The sequence below is a fragment of the Eschrichtius robustus genome, chromosome 19 (assembly GCF_028021215.1).
Source record: "Eschrichtius robustus isolate mEscRob2 chromosome 19, mEscRob2.pri, whole genome shotgun sequence".
NCBI classification, from domain to species: Eukaryota; Metazoa; Chordata; class Mammalia; order Artiodactyla; family Eschrichtiidae; genus Eschrichtius; species Eschrichtius robustus.
Genome location: NC_090842.1, coordinates 29,693,761 through 29,715,835, shown reverse-complemented (window position 1 = coordinate 29,715,835; position 22,075 = coordinate 29,693,761). Strand labels below are relative to the sequence as shown.

Sequence of the window (22,075 nt, the reverse complement as noted above, 5' to 3'; positions counted from 1 at the left end):
GTAAAGATGAAGGCAAATATCCTTCTCCAGCTGCTCCCCTGCCCCACTCCACTTCCCAGACGTCAATCCTGTGACTAGACTAGTGGAGGCCACAGGTCCTGGGGGCCCTCGCACCCCGCCTCTGTCTAGGCCTTTAATCCTGAGTCCTAATGTGTGAGAGCCTCCATTCTTTACACCTGCACACCCTCTAGTGTGGGTGCTTTGCATAGGCGAGGTGAGGACACAGAGGTAGAGGCAGGTGGCAGGCATGGCCCCTGTAAGTCAGGATCTAAATTCTTGGTCTCTCACCTAGGTCCACCAGACCTTGACTAGTGAGGTTGGTTTTTCTAACCCCAGTGCTGAGAGGATATTTGGAACAAAGCTACCTGCTAAAAAAAGAAAAAAGACACCAACTTTATTACAATAGCAACCCTAACAAGTCAAAAGCAGCCTTTTCAGCTATAGGTAATAATAATAACCTTATAATAACGATGATATTAACCATTTATGGGATCCCTTATTAAGTGCCAGGCATTGCTTCAAGTCCTTTATTTATATTCGTTGGTCTAATTCTCACAACAACATTCCCCAGAAGTAGTACTATTAATCTTAATAGTTAGTAGTACTATTAATCTTTTCGAACCTGTGTCCCCTGCATTGGCAGGCAGATTCTTAACCACTGTGCCACCAGGGAAGCCCAAATTTAGTCTTTTGACATTATCTCCAGAAGAGATTACAACTAGTCACAGACCCCCCCCCCCCAGTACGCTTGAAAAAAGATGCTCATTTGTACGGCTGTAATTACAAAATGCAAATATCAAGAATATTCTAGAACCCATCTTTCAAGACCCACCTACAGCATCTGACACGGTTATTTTTCTACTCCTGGCAACACTCTCTTCACTTGGCTTCCTTCTCAGTCTCGTCTGTTGCTTCCCATTCATCTTGTCCCTCAGCCCTAAACGTTTATTTCCAGAAGGCAGCCAGAGCGATTCCTCAGTGCCTTTGCACCTGAATTTCCTCTGCTGGAACACTCTTCCTCAAAACTGACTCCCTTACTTCTTTCAAGTTCTTGCCTGGACGTGACTTTCTCAGTGAGGTCTCTTCCCTACCACCTTATTTAAAACTGCACTCCCTCCAAACTTCTATCCCTCTTCCCTCCTTACCACTTACTACCAAAAAACCTCCCACATGTATTTCTCAGTTAGTGTTTGTCTCCCCCGAAATGGAGGTCAGCTCCAGGAGGGCAGAGGTTTGTCTCATGTTAACTACCATACCTCTGTTGTCTAGAACAGTGCCTGACACACAGTAAACCCTCAAAAATTATCTGAATGAATGTCGAGAAGTTTAATGACTTTTCAATTTTTCGTGTTCGCATTTAAAATTTATAGAGCATCTTACAAAGGGCCATGGACCATTTAAAGGTGAGAATTTAAAACATTTTTTTTTAAGGAGTCGATACATTTAGTAACTACTGCGGGCATCAACATAACAGCTAAAGTAAGGAGAAGAGCAGGCATTCAAGGCATATTTCTTGAATTAATGACCCTTTGGAGTGTGGTTGACATGCGCGTAGTCTCCAACGGTGCAGCAGCTTGGTTTAGTGCTAGAAGAAGCCCCAGGGGTGCGCTGGCTCAGACACCGCCACTGTAGACCTGTTAGTTGAGTCGAATCCAACGCGGGTTAAGTTACAGCTGCAAGAGACACGACTCCACCACTGAGACCCAACTTCAGCCTCAGCCGAGCCTGAGGCCCGACCGCGCAGCCGCAGAACTAGGTGGGCGGGCCTGCGCAGCCGCAGAAAAAGGCTGTGGCCTGGGGTCCAGCTCAGTCCCGCTCAGTTTCCCGTCCAGCCTGGTTTCCACCCCCCCCCCCCCCCAATTCTTCACCGCCGTGGGTGAGGCCGGCTTCGCTGCACGGGTATCGGACCACTAGCCCTCTTCTCCTGAGCTGTCGCCATCATGCTGCTGCCTGTGTTCACCCTGAAACTGCGCCACAAAATCATCCCCCGCATGGTGGCTGTCGGGCGCTACGACGGGACTCACCCGTGCCTGGCGGCCGCTACCCAAGCAGGCAAGGTAACCGCTCCCACACGTTCCCACCCGCACGGGGCCCGGGCCCCTGCAGTCCCCACGACCTCCGCCCGCTAGGTCCCTGCAGTCCAGCTCCTCATTCTCAGGCTCCGCCCCCAGCCAAGGTTGCCCGGCAACGGGTTGGTAGCCTCCGTAGCTCTCCGTCCTGCGCACAAATCATGAATAATCACGCAGAACGGCTTTTCTGAGCAGTTAACTTCTCTTCAGGCACTTAGACTCGGACAATGTTGGTGTCTCTCTACAGACAGGGAGCTTACGGAAGAGAAGACCCCAGAGCGGGAATGGCTTGGTCAGGGTTAGCAATAATGGCAGACCCCAGATTAGAGCCCAGGGCCTCTGCTCTTCGCTCTGGAACTCCTACTATCTCAGACTGCCTCTCAGAGCCAAACAACTTTACGGGGGAAAAAAAAATCACAAAGACCCTTAACTTAAGTGATTCAAATTGCACTTTCGATCTTTATCCATGTACAGTCGCGTGTCTTCCTATAATTTATTTACTAAGTACCTTTTAGGGGCTTACTGTGTGCCGGGTGCTGGGCAAGGTGTGGGAATCACAGAGACGAAAAAGATATGGTCATTCAGCATTCACCAGACTTACTGGACACCTCCTTCGTGCTAGATCTTGGGGATTCAGAGATAAAGTTGGAGTCCTGACTTTCAGAAAGCTTATAGTCCAGAAGGACAGCAGACAAGGCAAAACAAGATACTGTGTGTTGATGGAGGCATGCCCCAAAAACATGGAATACTGTGACGCCAAGCGTAATAACTTCTAACAGGTACAAAGCCTTATTACGTTAATCATCTCAGCATCCTTGCTAAATTGCCAACCGCTGCCATATAGCACAGGTGTCACAGATTGTGGCTCCGGTACCTACTAAGTTCATGACCTTGGGCAAGGTACTTAGTATCTACCACATAGGGTTGCTAAGAGGATTAAGTAAGTTACTACTGATACATGTCATGCGCTTGGCATATAGGCAGTGGTCACTAACTGTTAGCTGTTATTTTCTTCTTATTACTCCCACTTTACTGATTAGAAATAATGGTTCAGAGAGGTTCAAAGCAATGTTTGAGGCTGTTCAACTGGAAAGCGGTAGAAATGAGATTAGAGTGCATGTTCTCTGACCCAGTGTGGATTTAATAAGCTAACATTTATATAATGATTTATAGTTTTCGAGACACTGCCACTTATGTTGTATGTTTTCTCATATGCCATGCCTTGGGATACATAAGTAAAAAGTAATGATTCATTTTCATTAAGTTGTATAATGGAGGAACGCATTTAGCACAGAGCCTCGTACATAATAGTGTTAGTAGGCACTGACAAATACCAAAAATTCATATTGGTTCTGCTGTAGGTGCATAGCAGCTACATAAGTGGGCTGAAAAGATCCCATTGATATTAGCTCAGCCCCTGATTTATTGAGGGCTTGCTATGTGCTGGGCACTGTTCTTAGCTCTGCAGTTACAACGGTAAAGGTGACAGACAAGTCTCATCCCCTTGGAGGTTACTTTGAGAGGGGGAGCCAGATAGTTAACAGAAACACACTGTCTCCATGGGAGAAAAACGGAGTAAGGGGTTGGGGGTGATGGGAGATTGCTATTTTAGACAGGGTGATCAGATAGACCTCTGATAACTGTGGGTCAGAGGTTTGAAGCAAATGAGGAAACAAGCCCTGCAGATAGGTGGAGTAAGTGTATCAGCAAGTACAAAGGCTCTGAGGTAGAGATATACTTGGTGTGTTCTGGAAACACAAGAAAGTTGCTGGGGCTGGAATGGATTGAGGGAAGCAGTGGGGTAGCCAGCGGCTGGATCATATAGGGCCTTGTAGGCCACGGTAAAGACCTTGGTTTTAATAAAGTGCATGATGGGATTTGGTTTATGTTTTAGATGAAGGATTACTGGCTGGTGCTGCAACAGAGATGCAGGGAGGGGAGTGTAGGAGTGGAAGTGGGAAGGTCAGGCAGAGGTTTCTATGGAACCACTTTCATTAGAATGTGACCTAGAGTGGGAGGCAGGGGCACTTGATTCTAAGGCTCTTTCTGGAGATGGGGGGGGAAAAAAGGGAGAGAGAGAGAAGTTCCTATGTCCTGTGTAATTGGACACTTTATATTCAGAACTTCAAAACAAATCTGAAAAGTTCTGACCTGATCTTTTATCTTTAGACTTAAAGAAAAAATTGGTACTATTTTATGATCCAAATAATACACAAATATATTTTCCTTTAAAAACAGACATTGCAGGTAAGGCTAAAGCCCTCCTTGACTGTCAGGGCCCATGTCTCTAGAAACAGGATTTTGTCATTTTCAGTGGGACTCTGTTGTGAATGGGGGGCTGACTTATTGGGATCTGGTCTCTGAACCTGAGCAAGGATGGTTTAAAAAGGGGTTTCTTGCAGGATGAACATTAGTTCATCGGGGGACATGTTTCCTCTCACCATGGAGTTGGAGGGCCTAGTTGGAATTTATACTGTCAGCAACACCCCCTCAGCCAGAACAGGTCTGTGAACTTCAGCCAGTCCTTTGGCTGAAGGCACTGGGAGTGGTCTATTTGTTGTGTGGCTGAGCCTGAGGGACAGGTGAGTGAGTCTCCAGAGCACTGATTGCTGTATGCAGAGAACAGCAGGAGGGGAACTAGGGAGAAACCAGACTCCTGGGGCTCTTGCTTTTGACAGCAACCTCCAAACTCTTTTCATCCCAATAACAGTTAACTGTGAAGTCCATAGGTTATTTTGCCTCCTGTTCTTTCTCAGCCTAATTACTAGAAGACTCTGTAAGAATTCTTTTGTTCAGAACTGTTATAAAAGGAAGTAAGATGTGGCTGGAGATTACTGGAGCCAGACACCAGGCTTGCATCTTAGCCCTGTCACTTATCAGTGGTGAGACCTTGGGAAAGGGCCTTAACCCCTCTGACCTCCTCTGTATATCAGGAGGACCAAATGTTGTGAGGACCAAATGCAGTAATGTTTATAAAAGCATGTTATAAAGTATTACACAAATGAGAACGTGAACACAATATTCAGTAGCTAAACACATTATCTCTATGTTTCTAACCAATCTTTTAAAAATTATTTTTTGTCGAATAGGTTACCTTGTTTAGATAATAATTTAAAACTAATCCTGCTTGGATTTAAAACCGAGTCCCCTAAAACTGAGTTCCTCTGCTGAGTTTATGATTAACTTCTCTATCCCAGACTTTCCTTTCTTGTTCCACACTTGTTCCTCCTCAGGATTGAGGATTATCAAAGAAAAGCAGGCATTGTAACCAAGCAGGACCCTATGGGGCCTTCCTGGGACAGACCCCTCCCCTTCATGTCCTCTACCTGCCTCTTGTTTGTAGAAAAGCTTTAGTCTCCCAGGCCTCCCCTGAGTCTCAGAAGGCTGGCTCAAGAGTTAATGGTTAGGAATGTGAAGATGGAGAAACAAGCTGTTGAGCTGGGAAACTGGCAACAATTTAGACTCTAAACCAGCCATAAAGAGTCACCGGAATTCCCAACTCCCAGTTCCCTGAAAGCTATAAAAGTCTGACACACAATCCTAAGCTGTTTTTACAGGGAGCAGACTCCTACCAGATGAAAACTGCTGATCACAAGCATGTAGACCCCAGACCGGTTGAAGCCAGAAGATAGGTGATGCTTGAAACTTCAGCTTGATGCCAACCAATCCACGAATTGTGCACGAGCTGCTCATGCACCCTGCGGACCCCTCCCTCACACTGCCTTTAAAACCTTTGTCTCCTAACTGGCAACTTGGAGATGGTCTTAGGAGATTAGTGCACCATCTTCCCAGGTTGCTGGCCTCTTGAGTAAAGCAAAGTTTCCTTTTCCACCAACACTTGCCTCTCGCGTATTGGCCTTTTGAGTGGTGAGCAGCCAAACTGGCCTCGCCTGGTTACAGATTTATACCAAGGGGTGAAATGCTCATTTAAAATTAGCAAATTTTAGAACTGGAAGGGGCTTAAGGCATCTCTAGTGCAGTTTCTCATCCTTTTCTTTTTTTCCATATTGCCTCCCATGGAGCTTTTTTCAGAAAATGAAAGTTTCCCTAATGAAATTTTCATACCACAGATGTACAGTATATCTGTTTTTATAAAGACCCTTTGGAGGCCAGAAGCCATTCTAATGTCTAAGATCCCCCCGAACCCCAAACCCAGCTACCTGTCCTGAGAGCAGTATCACCCCTCTTGAGAATGCATGTTTTAGTCTAAACCTCCTTTTACAGAAGCCCAAGGAAATTTAAAGATTTGTAGGGATACTCAGATGATTATATTTATGATAGTTGAAACTGCTAAATTAATTAACTTTGAGCTAATTATTTAATTCTGTCTTACTAGTATAGACTATGAAAGCCTTCAAGAAGCTTGCTTTGTGTGACGCAGTTTAGGTTTTTAAGACAAATTTATTACCTACCAGACCTTAAAACTACCAGTTTTAAGGGTTAGGAAGTGAATTAGTTAGGTGCTTGGATGGAAGATACTAAAGGAAGTGTTTATTATTCTGTTTTCTCTGATCTTCGTGTGTAGCAATCACATTGTAGCTGGTGGCAGCTTCCTATAGGTTGACCAGGAAAATGATGGTTTGTAAGAGTGCTTTAACACTCTACTGGTGGGTAGTATATAAGCTGCCCTGGGAAGCAACAACTAGATCTTGGCTATTACCTTGTTCTTTATAAGGCTAAGAACCACTGGGTTTCCACAGTTTGCAGTGATTGAAGGCCAGCCATGCACAGAACTGTGTATGGGTGTTTTAAGTTTTGTAGATGATTAAAGTCACTTCTTGTTAATGTTGATATCTGTTAACAGCCTGGGTCTTTTTTAAAAAGATGTATGTTAATTTTACATTTTTGGTATTTTAAGGGGATGTAATTAACTGTTTTTGTTTTAGGTTTTTATTCACAACCCTCATGCCCGGAGCCAGCATTTCAGTGCCTCCAGGGTCCTCCAGAGCCCCCTGGAGTCTGATGTTTCGCTTCTCAACATTAACCAGGCAGTCAGCTGCCTGGCTGCAGGAGTACTGAACCCTGAACTCGGCTATGATGCTCTTTTAGTGGGGACACAGACTAATCTTCTGGCTTATGATGTCTACAATAATTCAGATTTGTTCTACAGAGAGGCAAGTATACCCCTTTATAACCACAAAACTTCCATTACCCATTAGTGTCCATTTTTTCTTTTTTATGATTAAAAGAGATCAGACATTTATTTTGGTTTTTTATGTGGTTGTTGTAGTGTAGTTAAAAAACATGCGGATTTTGCCATTTACATCTCCTTTGTGTACTTGACATTTATTTATTTGGTCATGGTTGGTAACCACTTTTTGACACTCCAGCTTATCTCTCAGGAGGTATATCTGTGCTACTACTGTCTGTCAAGATTTGCCATTGAGAGTTCTGCCAACAGCCAGGGAGCCAGCAAACAGGTCTCCTGGTGGCTTTGCATTAAAGTTTGGTATAGTAGTTTCTAGGAGAAGCACTTACTGTAGCCTGCCATCTACAGGCAACTTTAATACTCAGATAATCCAAATTTATTATAGAAAAGATATAGAAGCAAAATAAAATAATTATGCATGGTTTCTTCATTTGGAAATAGCATTTAACTCTTGAATTGATTTATCCCGACTTTTTACTAAGTATTTGTGAGTGAATTTTTTTTTTTTTTTTTTACAAAATGGGATCATACTATATACATGTAGCCTTTTACTTTTTTCTATAATAGCTTTATTAAGATATAATTCATATACCATACAATTCACCTATTTAAAGTATACAATTCAGTGGTTTATTCAGAGAGTTGTGTAACTACACCACAGTCAATTATAGAACATTTTCATTATTCCAGAAAGAAACCCATACCCATTAGTAGTCACTCCCCATTTTCCCCCAACCTCTCATCCTTAAGCAACCACCAGTCTACTTTCTATCTCCATAGATTTGCCTATTCTGGACATTTTCTTTTATAAATTTATTTATTTTATTTATTTATTTTTGGCTGTGTTGGGTCTTTGTTGTTGCGCGCAGGCTTTTCTCTAGTTGTGGGGAAGGGGGGATACTCTTCGTTGCGGTGCGTGGGCTTCTCATTGCAGTGGCTTCTCGTTGCGGAGCACGGGCTCTAGGCGCACGGGCTTCAGTAGTTGTGGTGCGCAGGCTCAGTAATTGTGACGCACGGGTTTAGTTGCTCCGCGGCACGTGGGATCTTCCCGGACCAGGGCTCAAACCCGTGTCCCCTGCATTGACAGGAGGATTCTTAACCACTGCGCCACCAGGGAAGCCCTATTCTGGACATTTTGTTACATGTATCATACTTCATTCTTTTTATGGCTGAGTAATTTTCCATTGTATGTATAAACAACATTTTATTTATCCATTCATCAGTTAATAGACATTTGGGTTGTTTCTACTCCCTGGATATTACATGTGGCCTTTTTATTCAGAAATATATGTATTGTATTGAACTTTATCTTGAAGTTTATATTGTGTTCAGCTTTATATTGACGTTACTATATATCTATGCTTTATTCGTATTGGCTCTATAGTATTTCATTGTGTTAAAATATATCATAATTTGTTTAACCCTTTCCATATTGTTTCATATTTATGTTATTTCCATAGTTTCTCTATTACAATTGATAATTTCATAAGCATATATCTTTGCCAACTTCTCTGATTATTTCCTAAGGGTAAGTTCTTAGAAATGCAGTTTTTTTCCTTTGGTATTTTTTTATTGAGGTAAAATGTACATACAGTGAGATACACAAACCTTAAGTGTGCAGTTCAATGCGTTTTGATCCCTGTAATCAACACCCCCCAATAAAAATATATTGGGGGTGTTATGGAAGCATCTTATGGAAAAACCGGAACAAACAACTTTTTGGCCAACCCAGTAGAACATTTTCATCACTTCAGAAAATTTTGTTGTGCCCCATTCCAGTCAATTCCTATTCCCTATAGATATTCACTGTTTTGATATCTGTCACCTTAGGTTAGTTTTCCCTGTTCTTGAACTTCATACAAATGGAATCATACAGAATGTACTCTTTGGTGTCTGGCTTCTTTCACTTAACATCTGTGAGAGTCATACTTGTTGCATTTAGCAGTAGTTCTTTTTTTTTTTTAATATTTATTTATTGTGGCTGCGCTGGGTCTTAGTTGTAGCACGTGGGCTCTTAGTTGCAGCATGCTGACTCTTAGTTGCTACATGCGTGTGTGCTATAGTTCCCCAAGCAGGGATCGAACCCGGGCCCCCTGCATTGGGAGCATGGCGTCTTACCCACTCGACAACCAGGGAAGTCCCTAGCAGTAGGTCTTTTTTGTTGCCGAATAGTAATTCCATTGTGTGAATATGCCACAATTTATTTATTCTTCTGATGATGGACATGTGGGATGGACATTCGGGTTGTTTCCAGTTTGGGGCAATTATGGATAAAATTTCTGTAAACATTTTTGTCCTAGTCTTTTTGTGGACATATGTTTTAGTTCATCTTAGGTAAATACCTAGGAGTAGTTGTACCGTTTTACACTTCCATCAGCAATGTGTGAGAGTTGCAGTTGCTCCACATTTCTTGTCAGCATTTGGTGTTGCCAGTCTTTGTAATTCGAGCCATTTTAGTCGGTGTGAAGTGGTATCTTACTGTGGTTTCATTTTGCATTTTCCTTGTGACCAGTGATGTAGAACACTTTTTCTTGTGCTTATTTTTTATTTGTATGTCTCCTTTTGTGAATCATCTAAGTCTTTTGCCTATTTTTTATTGGTAGTTTGGATGTATTATTTATTCGTAGATGGTCTTTGGATATACTGGGTACAAGTTCTCTGTTAGATTCATGTAAAATAAATATTTTCTCTCAATACATGGCTTATTCCAGTAGGTAGGTATCTTTTCATGAGCAAAAGTTTTCAATTTTGATGAAGTCTTGCTGATCTATTTTTTCTTTAATGGTTAGTGCTCTTTCTGTCCTAAGAAATCTTTGCCTATTTCAGTGTGACAAAGATACTGTTGCATTTTTGTATAAGACTGAAATTGAGTTTAGGACTGTATTAGGATTCTCCAGAGAAACAGAACCAATAGGATGTGTATATATGTAGAGAGAGGGAGTGGAGATGGATTTATTTTAAGGAATTGGCTCATGCAGTTGTGGAAGCTGGCAAGTCCAAAATTTGCAGGGTATACCAGCAGGCTAGAGACAGAGGAAAGAACTGATGTTGAAGCTCAAGTCCAAAGGCAGTCTGGTGGCAGGATCCTTCCTTCCTCAAGGGAGGTCAGTCTTTTTTCTATTTAGGCCTTCAACTGATTGGATGAGGCCCACCCACATTCTACAGGGTAATCTGCTTTACTCAGAGTCTACTGATTTAAATGTTAATCTCATCTAAAAAATACTTTCACAGAAACGTCTAGAATAATGTTTGACCAAATATCTGGGTACCACGGCCTTGCCAAGTTGACACATAAAATTAATGATCACAAGAATTCAGCTTTACAATTGCTGAGTTAAAAACCTTTTCTAAGTGAAATTTTTGTTAGATATTGCTAAACTGCTCTCTAGAAAGACTACTGTTTTCCCACCTCCCCCTCAGAATATGAGAGTGCTTGTTTTATCACACCCTAATGAACAATAGGTTTCATCTTTGCTAATCTGAAAAGTGAAAAATGATGTATTGTAGAATGAACACTTTTTCATACTTGTTGGCTATTTGTATTTCTTCTCTTGTGAATTTCCTGTTTATTTTATTTATTTATTTTTGCTTGAGGTGTGTTTACCCATTTCTTATTTATTTACTTTGTATTAACTCTCTTATTAATGAGAAATATTAACTCTTTGTCCTACACATTGCAGTTATTTTTCCCAGTTTATTTTTTTTACCTTTTAACTTGATTGATTGATTGACCAGTTAGTAGTTTTGGCTTCTTATGAATTCTTTTCTCTCTTTTATAGCCAATCTATTTTTTATAGTTTTCCTACTTAAAGATTATGTAAGTAAGGACTATTTTCCTATACAATAAACAGTGTTTACAAAGATGTCCTCGAATCTTCCAAAAGTAGATTAAATTGTGCTTATGTACTTTATTCAAGAAGTCAAGACATTTATTAGTTCTGGATGGTGGGTCTATAGGTGTTTGTAGTTTTTAGTACTTTACAATTTATGATTAAAAAGAGCAGTAGTAAGAGAACTGAGTAATACGTATTAAAAAGATTTCCATCTAAAATAGTTAAAATAGGTTACAAAAGTTTGGGTGTTTAAAGGCATGTCTTGATTCTCTGGGGAATTTGGCCTTTAGAACCTGGTGTTCCAAGAGAGCCTGGGATTTTGTAGCAGGTTATCATAGCAGGTTAGTGTGAGAGACCAAGGGCCTGAGTGTATCCTGGGTCTGTGCTCATCCTTGCATGAGCACGCATAAGCCACAGACACGGTCCTCAGTGGACAGTCCTGGCCTGCCTTTCAGGAGACCATGTGGCTTCTCAGAAATGATGACAGACGACTTTGAGTATCTAAATAAAAAGAGAGATATATGTTACCTCCAGTGTGCCCGTGCAGCATTGTTTGAGAGTTTCTGTCTTTTTTCCCTTCTTAGGTAGCAGATGGGGCCAATGCAATTGTGCTGGGGACATTGGGAGACATTTCCTCTCCTCTTGCAATTATTGGTGGAAATTGTGCTCTGCAGGGTTTCGATCATGAAGGAAATGATCTCTTTTGGACGGTATGAAGAACGAAATACTCTCTTTAGTACTCTTAAACGTTTTTACTTTTAATGTTCTTTAGGTCTTGTTTGTTTGTTTTTTACCACTAACTGTAATGAATAATAGAAACAAAATAGAACAATGTTTATAATTCTGTACATTAAAAAAAGGATATGAGTAATTGGAGTTTTAAGTTACTGGTTTGTATCATCCTCTCTTTCATGTAGCTCCTGTGTTTGGATTAAGTGAAAAACGATGGCATAGTAATGATTTTGGTTTTATTTTCAGGTTACTGGAGATAATGTTCATTCCTTGGCCTTGTGTGACTTTGATGGTGATGGGAAGAAAGAGGTATGTGCGGGAGGAGATACTTCACTTGTGTATACTTCTCAGCTGAGTACATACATTTTCCCATGACGGTGACATTAGTGTTGAGAGAGCTGTTAGCTTCTCACAGTTGATTTTGGTGCTCTGTTGCCTAAATGATGAGCTAACTGGCCTCATTTGTCTTTCTCCTCTCTTTTCAACAATAATTTACTTGTGTTTGTCTAGTACAGAGATCAAGACCATGATGTTTCAAAGACACCTGACAGGGCGAGAAGGCAGAACATTTTGATGGGATCGCAGTCACATTCACAGTCTTATAACTTGATTCCAATGCTTTTAAATCGTATCTAGTTCTCAGTTTTGGCCAACTTTTTCAGGAATCTGAAAGTTTTAGAGATTGGCTTTTAGCCTTTTTAAACTATTCTAATGGTTTCTCTAGAAATTAACTTCTTGAGCAGCCAGTGAAGTACTGTGTTGGGCATTGACTTCCCCTCCACTTGTCCATGGATACTGGGCTCCGGCTTTTGAAACAGGGCTTCCACCTGCAGGCAGACAGACACCAAACCAAGAACATTTTCAGGTGCCTGGTGAAAGAACTTGTTCTGGGTAGGAGGTGCAGCCCACATGGCAGGATGTATAGTAACCACTTTTTCTTCACTGACTGAATCTTGACCTTCTCAGTGGAAGGAACCTTTCTGAGCATCACATTACTGGGAAGTTGGAACTCCTGGGTGGCTGTAGCAACATACGAAGTATCATGCGATTTTTTGGTTTTATTTTTGGAAATTTTGCTGTGTTCACTCGCTGAACTAAATATGTATGATTTTTTTCCTTTCAGCTTCTTGTTGGATCTGAGGATTTTGATATCCGAGTTTTTAAAGAAGATGAGATTGTGGCAGAAATGACAGAAACAGAGGTAAGAAGTGTAAGAAGGTATCAGAATTATGATAACCTTGACAGATTAGCATAGTCAAGTGTAACATTAAAGGAGAGTGCTGGGACATCTTCTCACAACCCAGACAGTTTTAGGGTAAAAACTGTGGGGATTAAACAGAGCTGTGCATTACAGGGAAAGAAGCATTTAAATATCCTTTATCAAGATATATCTTGAAGGGCTTCCCTGGTGGCGCAGTGGTTGAGAATCTGCCTGCCAATGCAGGGGACACGGGTTCGAGCCCTGGTCCGGGAAGATCCCCCATGCCGCGGAGCAACTAGGCCCGTGAGCCACAATTACTGAGCCTGTGCGTCTGGAGCTTGTGCTCCGCAACAAGAGAGGCCGCGATAGTGAGAGGCCCGCGCACCGCGATGAAGAGTGGCCCCCACTTGCCGCAACTAGAGAAAGCCCTCGCACAGAAACGAAGACCCAACACAGCCAAAAATAAAAAAATATAAATAAATAAATAAATAAAATTAAAAAAAAAAAAAAAAGAAAGCTTTAGGGTAGAGTTTTAAATTAAAAAAAAAAAAAAGATATATCTTGAAAAGACTGATTAAATAGAGAAAAATTATTGAGCACATAAAGGTATTTTAATGAGCTAATACATACTACTGATAATAATAGCAACCATTTATTGTGCACCTAAAATACGCACCTGAAATATGCACCTGAAATATGCACCTGAATATGCACCTGAATATGCACCTGAAATATGCACCTGAAATATGCACCTGAAATATGCACCTGAAATATGCTCCTGAAATATGCACCTGAATGTGCACCTGAATGTGCACCTGAATGTGCACCTGAAATATGCACCTGAAATATGCACCTGAAATATGCCAGGCACTGAACTTACTCATCCTACAACACCCCTGTTATGAAGGTACTATTAGTTCTCATTTTACAGATGAGGGAACATGTTAAGTTTCTCTGTTAAGTTACTCTCACAAGCTCATGGCTAGTAGGTGGCATGGTCAGGATTTGAAGCTTTGTGTCTTCTCCTCCTCCTCATCATCATTTGTATTAAATGGGGTTGAATACTGAATAAAGTGTGTAAATGAGATTTTTATACTTTTTCTCTTAATTCAAATTAAGTACTTCTTAGGCACATTTCTATAGGTAAACTTAAAAATCAGATGTTAGAGAACTTGACTAGTTTCTTTGTGATTAGAATTACTCATGTAATTGAACCTGAGATGTTTCTTAAAGAGTTTTTTTTTTTAAACAGTGAAGATGGGACTTCCCTCGTTACGCAGTGGTTAAGAATCTGCCTGCCAATGCAGGGGACACAGGTTCGAGCCCTGACCTGGGAAGATCCCACATGCCGCGGAGCAACTAAGCCCGTGTGCCGTAACTACTGAGCCTGCGCTCTAGAGCCCGTGAGCCACAACTACTGAAGCCCGCGCGCCTAGAGCCCGTGCTCCGCAACAAGAGAAGCACTGCAATGAGAGGCCCGTGCACCGCAACGAAGAGTAGCCCTCGCTCCCCACAGCTAGAGAAAGACCATGCACAGCAACGAAGACCCAACGCAGCCAGAAATAAATAAATAAGTAAAAGTAACAATTTAAAAAAACCCATCTTTAAAAAAACAAACAAACAAAAAAAACAGTGAAGATTACTCTTATCCTTTGTAGTTTTGGTATTCTTAGGATATTTATTTGCTGCTGGTTTTCCAGGATTGGGCAAGATGGAAACAGAAAAAAGAATTAAGATATTCTGAATTAAGGAAGGAGAAAGGGATAAAGGAGCAATGGCTTGTGACCATTTTAAATGGACAGAAAAAAAAAAAAAAAACAACAGAAGGAAGTCTTGGAGATCAAAATGATGGGATTGTGCAAAATTGAATCACGTGGTGTTCGGGAGTCTGTATCAGAAAAGCTTGAGGGCACCAGCCTCAGAACTCACCTTGGCCACTCATCCTCGCTTCTTGCCACTTACAAAGCTGTCTAGGGACATCAGGCTTCTATTTCCGTGACTACAAAAGGGAGACCACAAAGCAAAACGTGCATATTGATATATAAAATTGTTATCAATGATTTTAACTGGTTTACCTTTATTATAGATTTTTACTTCGACTTACTATACTTTTTATGCAGTTATAGTTATTATGGTTGTAAACTAATAGCTGTGGATGGAGGAAAATGAAGGGGAGAAGCGAGTGCCAAAGCAACAGTCTGAAGATGTGTGTCCATATGGGGGTGGTTTTGTTTATGTGTATGTGTTTAATGTGTGCTTTTCTAGAGAGAAGATCCTTAGCTTTCATTAGATTCTTGAAGGGGGTTGCCACCACCCTGTTAAAAAGACAACTTGAGAATCACTGGCCTGTAGGTGCTGTGTCCTGCATTACCATTTCCCTTTCATTCAAATTTGTGGTAAATCGGGACTTCCCTGGTGGCGCAGTGGATAAGAATCCGCCTGCCAATGCAGGGGACATGGGTTCGAGCCCTGGTCCGGGAAGATCCTACGTGCCACGGAGCAACTAAGCCCGTGCGCCATAACTACTGAGCCTGTGCTCTAGAGCCTGTGAGCCACAACTACGGAGCCCACGTGCCAAAACTACTGAAGCCCGCGTGCCTAGAGCCCATGCTCCGCAACAAGAGAAGCCACCGCAACGAGAAACCTGTGCACCACAACGAAGAGTAGCCCCCGCTCGCCGCAACTAGAGAAAGCCTGCGAGCAGCAACAAGTACCCAACGCAGCCAAAAATAAACGAATAAATTAAAAAAAATTTTTTTGTTTAAAAAAGAAATTTGTAGTAAATCTTTTCTCTTTTAGGGAATCATTGAGGTGTTGTTGAATTTCTGTTTATTGTCAGTACTAGATGTGAGGGGAGTGCATTCTTTGAAACACCTCTTTCCTAAATCCTGGAAAAGGACAGAAGAACATGAAATAGAGCAAGGGATTTGAGGTGCCTCTTGATCCTTAGTCTGCAAAAGAAGAAACTAGTGAGCTAATGAAGGACTAAGGGACCGAGGGAAACTGGGGCTAAATTTACGAAAATGTGGACTTCATAAGATTGTTCATTTCAGGGCTGTTTTCCTGTCCTCTGGGTTTGATTTTGCTCCTAGTTCAAATGTCTTTTCACACATCAGCAAAATTATAATTTATTTGGCAGTTGAACGGCACTGCCGAAAGAATGCCTTGAGCTAAATAATTCTGGAGTCCTACCCAGCACTTTGTATTCAGAGTTAAGTGAAGTGGGTGGTTTTATAGAAAAGCTTTAGGTGTAGAAGAAATTACGTAACTATTCTCTGCTTTATACAATTTATTTCTTTGTATCTCTTGTATTAGTGTCAGAATTAGAAAGTATGATCTGCAGGATCATAGATATCATTAAACTTTGGTTTTAACTTTTAAGGATAATTTTTTTCAGTATCTAAAATTTTATCCTCTTAAGTATGTTAAATCCTCTAATTCTGTAAATATTTCAGTATAATATATACATTATATATATTGTTAGATACATACAGAAATCCATGTGCTGGGGTTTTGCTTTTCAAAGGATTATGTTTTCTTCTAAAAAACGTCTTTCATCTCTAGCAAACAATAAATTATGTCATAGAAAAGTATACACTTAAAAGATGTTTAATTGTGGATTTTACAAGTCCTTTTAAAATTTAGACTATAGGATATCATAAGTTCAGGAAACTGGAATAATCATTAAAACATTTTGAGTTAGTGTGTATAACATCTATTGTACATATTCCAGGTCTTGTGTACGCAGCTTATTCCCTCCTTAATTCCTTAATTTTATGGTTTAAAAAATACTAATTTGTTGAAACCTGCTACATATGCTCAATCTAAAACAGTAAATTTTGTGAGTTTATTTAATTCTGATTATCCAACTCTGAAATAGATGACACGGATCATAGAGAAGGGGAATGCATTCCCCTCTAATGGATTGGAAGTGCATTTAAATCTAATTTTAACATACTTATAGCAAGGCATGCAGTTTTATAAAGCCACACTTTGCACTAAATTGAGCCTTAATGAACTGTGTGTTTAATCATTATTTTTTGCAGATAATCACCTCTCTTTGTCCCATGTACGGCAGTCGATTTGGTTATGCCCTTTCCAATGGCACAGTTGGAGTTTATGACAAAACAGCCCGATACTGGAGAATTAAAGTTAGTATGATTAAGCCTCTGAGATTCAGGGATTTTATACTTATTGAGAGACTTATGTACTAATTGTTGAAATTCCTTTTCAGTCCAAAAATCATGCCATGAGCATTCATGCTTTTGACCTTAATTCTGATGGAGTGTGTGAACTGATAACCGGTTGGTCCAATGGGAAGGTAAGTTTATAAACAGTAGAGTTCAAGTATGATTTAAAGTAATAATTGTCTGAGATACATTGGCTGTATGACTCAGAGCAGTAACACGAGAATATAAACTTGAGTTCCTTGGCTGTGCTTTCAAATGTAACTTCATAATCTTCCCATGTTTTTTTATTCTTGCTCTAGTTGTCAACACTGCAGAGTGAGTGAGTGTCCTTTCCATCTCATAAGCGCTATTTGGGGGAAAATCTCTAGGAAGGTTCTTTCTAAAAAAAAGAAAATCTCTAGGAAGGTTCTTTCTCTTCCTTGAAGGAATGAGAATCAATTTAATCAGGTTGATCCTAGGCATGAGCACGTTAAAAAAAGGATTTTTAATAAGCTAATAGTGAACTGTGTGTATAGCTCTTTTCTAGTAAGTCTTCAAGTCTGACTAAAAACAGAATTAATGGGAAGAATTATGTTAGCATATTGTTTTCTGAGCTAGAACTTCAAAATAGAATTTTTTTGCTTCTTTCCTTTTTTAACTTCAAATCAGAATTTTCTACAGTCTTTTGGCAAGTCAGGATTATCTTGTTAGCAACTGCTTCAGTAGCTGTCGGATCTCCATGGATACCATTTGCCCTAGCTCTTTCATCTGTCAGTGCCAATTGCCTGGAGGAGATCAGCTAATTGTATCTTTTCTTCTTTGATTTTTCTTTACTTTTGGCCAGTGCCTTGTAACCTTCCTTTGGTGTTGTGTGAAAAACAGATTCTAAAAAACTGTTACGTTGGTTGCTACTTCTCCACTTGGTTTTGTCTTTGGTAATGGGTGTTAAAAATGATAGAGAAAGACCATGTAGTTGCTTATTAAGAAACTTGAAAATCCATAAAGGGGACCCTGTTCTGGAGGAATATAAGTTATTATGGTTGATTTGAGAATTAGAAACTACTTGACTTGAGAAGTTATCAAAAGTAACCTTCAGATCTGACTCTGGACCTAGATGTTTTTCTCGTTAAATGCTTTCAAAATTTTAAGAAATTTCTATTATATAATCTGTTGTAGGGCATAAAAAAGATAAGAAAACTATACAGTTCATAATATAAGTAGAAAAATTGATATCTGCACTTAACAGAAATAGCATTAAAAGGAAAATATACAGATCCAACAGGTGACTATAGGTACAAAATTACTAAATTAAATGCGACTAGCCAACTGACTTTTTCTTTAGTAGGTCATTTGTTGAGTTGGAGGCTCATCTTCTCTTCCAAGGCAAAACCGTCATGTTGGATAAAGCAAAAGAATAGAAAACTCCACAGAAATATAAATTCGTAGTCCTGTTTCTTAGTTAGCAAATGAACCCTCTTGTTTGCTAAGTATTGTGGAAATGCAATGCTGAAGGCCATGGAGTAGTTAGAAAGAAGCAAGTTCAGTTCAGTCTGAGTTCGAGGGTTCTGTTAATGTGCGAAGAGCTTTGGTTAATACGGGCCATTCATTACTTCACAGGCTTTAGCATCCATAATTTTCAGGCTTAACTGATGTTGTTATTAAGAGCATGGTATTCTTCAGACAAGGGGTAGGAGCTAGTAGTAAGCTGTGACCTAACTTAGTGTAGTTTTTCATTGCAGAGTTTTGCCCAGAAGGATGTTTATGAAAAGACAGAAATAGTGGTCACTGAGATGCTTGCTCTATTAGATTTTCTGTAGCTAGCCTTTTATTAATATAATGCGTATGTTCTCGCTTAGAACAAAGTCATCATTTTAAGTGGTTATCCTTCATTGTCGTTTTGAGATGCTTTTGTTTCTGATGGGTTGGTTAGTTATTTGCCTCCCTTGGGAAGCGGAGACTCAGGATAGTAGGACTCTCTGAGGTGTCTCAGTAGTGTACGTGGAAGAGGGACTCTTTTTTTAAAAAAAAAATTTATTTATTTATTTGGCTGCACCAGGTCTTAGTTGCAGCATGCGGGCTCTTAGTTGCGGCATGTGGGATCTTAGTTCCCTGACCAGGGATCGAACCCGGGCCCCCTGCATTGAGACCACCAGACCACCAGAGAAGTCCCAGAAGAGGGACTCTTAAACAGGGCTATTACAAAAGGTTATATGGTGGAAGATTGGGCTAGGTTGACATTTTTCAAACTTTAGCTATAATTATATTGTATACATTTACATATAGTAAAGATAAAATTTGTATATAGAGCTAATATGTCTTGTATGCCTCTATGTGCCAGGCCCTGTTCTGAGTGCTTACCACGTGTTAATTCCTTTAGGCCTCATTACAACTCTGAGGTGTGGATACAGTTATTTTCCTCATGTGCTTATTATTGATCTCCAGATCAATTATTGACCTCCAGATGAGGAGGCCAAGCACAGAATGGTTAAGAGACTTGTCCAAGATCCCACAGGCAAAAAAAGATCCCAGTAGCGAAGCTGGAATTCAAACCCAGGCAGTTTGGACTTTTGCACTGTTCTGTATATTCTAAATGTACTGCCTCTCAGGCAACCCACTTCTTCAAAGGAAATACTATGTGCAGGCCAGTATGTAAAACAGCTTTTACTTAATAAGAAAAAGAAAACAGAGCTGATTGCGGCCCCTTGGCCCTGATGGTTGTAGGTACGTCCTGAGAAGCCACAGGGTCCCATGGAATACTCTTGAAAACTTCTAGACCATAGCTGATTTTAAAGCTGATTCAACTTTAAAATTTTGTGTTATTTTTAAAAAACTGTAGCATAAGCTATTTTTCAAGTTCTTGTTTTATTTTTAGGTCGATGCTCGAAGTGACCGAACTGGGGAGGTCATCTTTAAGGACAACTTTTCTTCTGCAGTTGCTGGTGTGGTGGAGGGAGATTACCGGATGGATGGCCACATACAGTTAATCTGCTGCTCGGTGGATGGGGAAAGTAAATCGGGATAGGAAAAATCCTTGAAAAGTCAGATTTTGATTTGGGTCCGAATACCGGGAAAATTCCACTCTAAAGTGTTTGTGTTGATATCCTTTCATCCTAATAAATTCACCTAAGTTGGGGAAATGAAAACTTAGGTTTTAAGAACAGGTAATTGATGACTTAAAGTAGACCTGGCTGTACCTGGGCTTATCCCTCCGTCTGGTGAGTGTTTTTTCCTCTTGTCAGTCCGGGGCTACCTGCCAGGCACGGCTGAGATGAGAGGGAACCTTATGGACACCAGCGTAGAGCAGGACCTGATCCGAGAGCTGAGTCAGAAAAAGCAGAACCTGTTGCTGGAGCTCCGTAACTATGAGGACAATGCCAAGGTAGGACCTAATGTGGAGGGCCCATGGGAGTCTGAGAAGTTGAGAATGACCAGGAGGATTGGCAGCTGTGAAAGAAGAGTTTCAGCATCTGCCACGGTGTGGGCTCCCCCTCCCCACTGGTGGAAGCACAGATGGTTTGCCTTTTCGCTAGTGTCAGAATGAAGAGGGTGTGTATCCTTTAACCTAGAAATTCCACTGCTGGGCAGCTAAACTATGGAAATACTTGCATGAGTGTTCAGAGACATTTACTGCAGCACTATTTGTAGCAGGGAACAGTTGGAAGCAACTTAACTTTTGATCAATAGTAGGGACTGTGGGCTGGGGAATATTAAGCAGCTCAAAAGAATGAAGTATATATATGGGGACTGATACGGAAGGGTATCTGTGGTGTTACTGAATGAAAGGAAGCGAGAACAATATGTATAGAGTAACTTTTATCTTTTTCAACAACAAATAACATAAAAATTGACAACTGCAGAAGCTGTGTGTGTGTGTGTGTGTGTGTGCGCGCACGCACGCGCATGTGTGTATATGTACGTGTATGTACCAAACTGGCTGGAGGATGAGCTGGGGAGTAGGATTTTAATTTGTCCCATTATGCATAACTGTATTTGAATTTGCTATACTAAGTGAATTTCTTTAGTTACTAAAAAAAATGCAGAAAAATGTAAAAGACATGCTGGGGGACAGCGGACCCTAACCACAGGAAGGGATGAGAATATTTTCCTTCGGGAAAAAGCCAGGTTAGAGTGAGAGCACTAATGAGGTGAGTCCTTCGAAGTCTAAAGAATCAGGTGAATAAGATGATGGGGGATCTGTCTTCTGAAGCTAAATAGCCATGTTATTTAAAATTAACATTACTTCACTGTTCCGGTGACTGAGTTGGAAGTGGGTGGGGTGTTTCGCAGGCCGAACTGAGCAGTCCACTGAATGAGGCTGATGGGCATCGCGGCGTCATCCCGGCCAACACCAAGCTCCACACTGCCCTCTCCGTCAACCTGGGGAGCGAGGCGCAGGCTGCGCATGCAGAGTTGTGCATTTCCACTTCTAATGGTAAGTCGTTACTTAGAGCGGGTGTGTTGGCACCTGTGCCATCTTGGAGTGGTTCTTGGACTGCTGTCTTCTCTCTTCCCTGCAGACACCATCATCCGAGCAGTATTGATTTTTGCAGAGGGAATTTTTCTAGGTGAAAGCCACGTGGTGCATCCCAGCATTCACAACCTTTCCAACTCCATCCGCATCCCAGTTACACCTCCCAAAGATGTCCCTGTGGATCTGCACTTGAAAACCTTCGTGGGTTACAGGAGCAGGTGACCCTTTGCAAGTCACAGTTCATTTCCAGAGAGCAGTTAGAGAGCAAAATGTGTAGATTTCCCATTATGTCATGGATTCTCTGGGGCCGGAGAAGCCGTTTAAGGGTTCTTCCCACCCAGGCAAGGTTTCCTATGACCTCTTATTTCTCTAATTTGAAATTTTTCAAAAAAAATAACGAGTATATAAGTTTAAGATGGTTATTTCTGGTTTTAGTCAGATGATCTCATAT

At 40.9% G+C, this 22,075-nt stretch overlaps 1 protein-coding gene across 1 annotated transcript in view; it reads left to right on the top strand.

Moving 5' to 3' along the window:
• The first annotated feature begins 1,808 nt into the window (after nt 1-1,808).
• BBS2 (Bardet-Biedl syndrome 2) overlaps nt 1,809-22,075 on the top strand; it is a 32,086-nt gene continuing 11,819 nt past the window's right edge. The window contains exons 1-11 of the mRNA XM_068529009.1: nt 1,809-2,057; nt 6,956-7,183; nt 11,636-11,761; nt 12,030-12,092; nt 12,907-12,984; nt 17,031-17,135; nt 17,219-17,305; nt 20,026-20,161; nt 20,393-20,532; nt 21,441-21,585; nt 21,671-21,842. Coding sequence (XP_068385110.1) covers nt 1,941-2,057; nt 6,956-7,183; nt 11,636-11,761; nt 12,030-12,092; nt 12,907-12,984; nt 17,031-17,135; nt 17,219-17,305; nt 20,026-20,161; nt 20,393-20,532; nt 21,441-21,585; nt 21,671-21,842 — 1,397 coding nt within the window. The 5' untranslated portion in view covers nt 1,809-1,940. The remainder of the gene's footprint in view (nt 2,058-6,955; nt 7,184-11,635; nt 11,762-12,029; nt 12,093-12,906; nt 12,985-17,030; nt 17,136-17,218; nt 17,306-20,025; nt 20,162-20,392; nt 20,533-21,440; nt 21,586-21,670; nt 21,843-22,075) is intronic.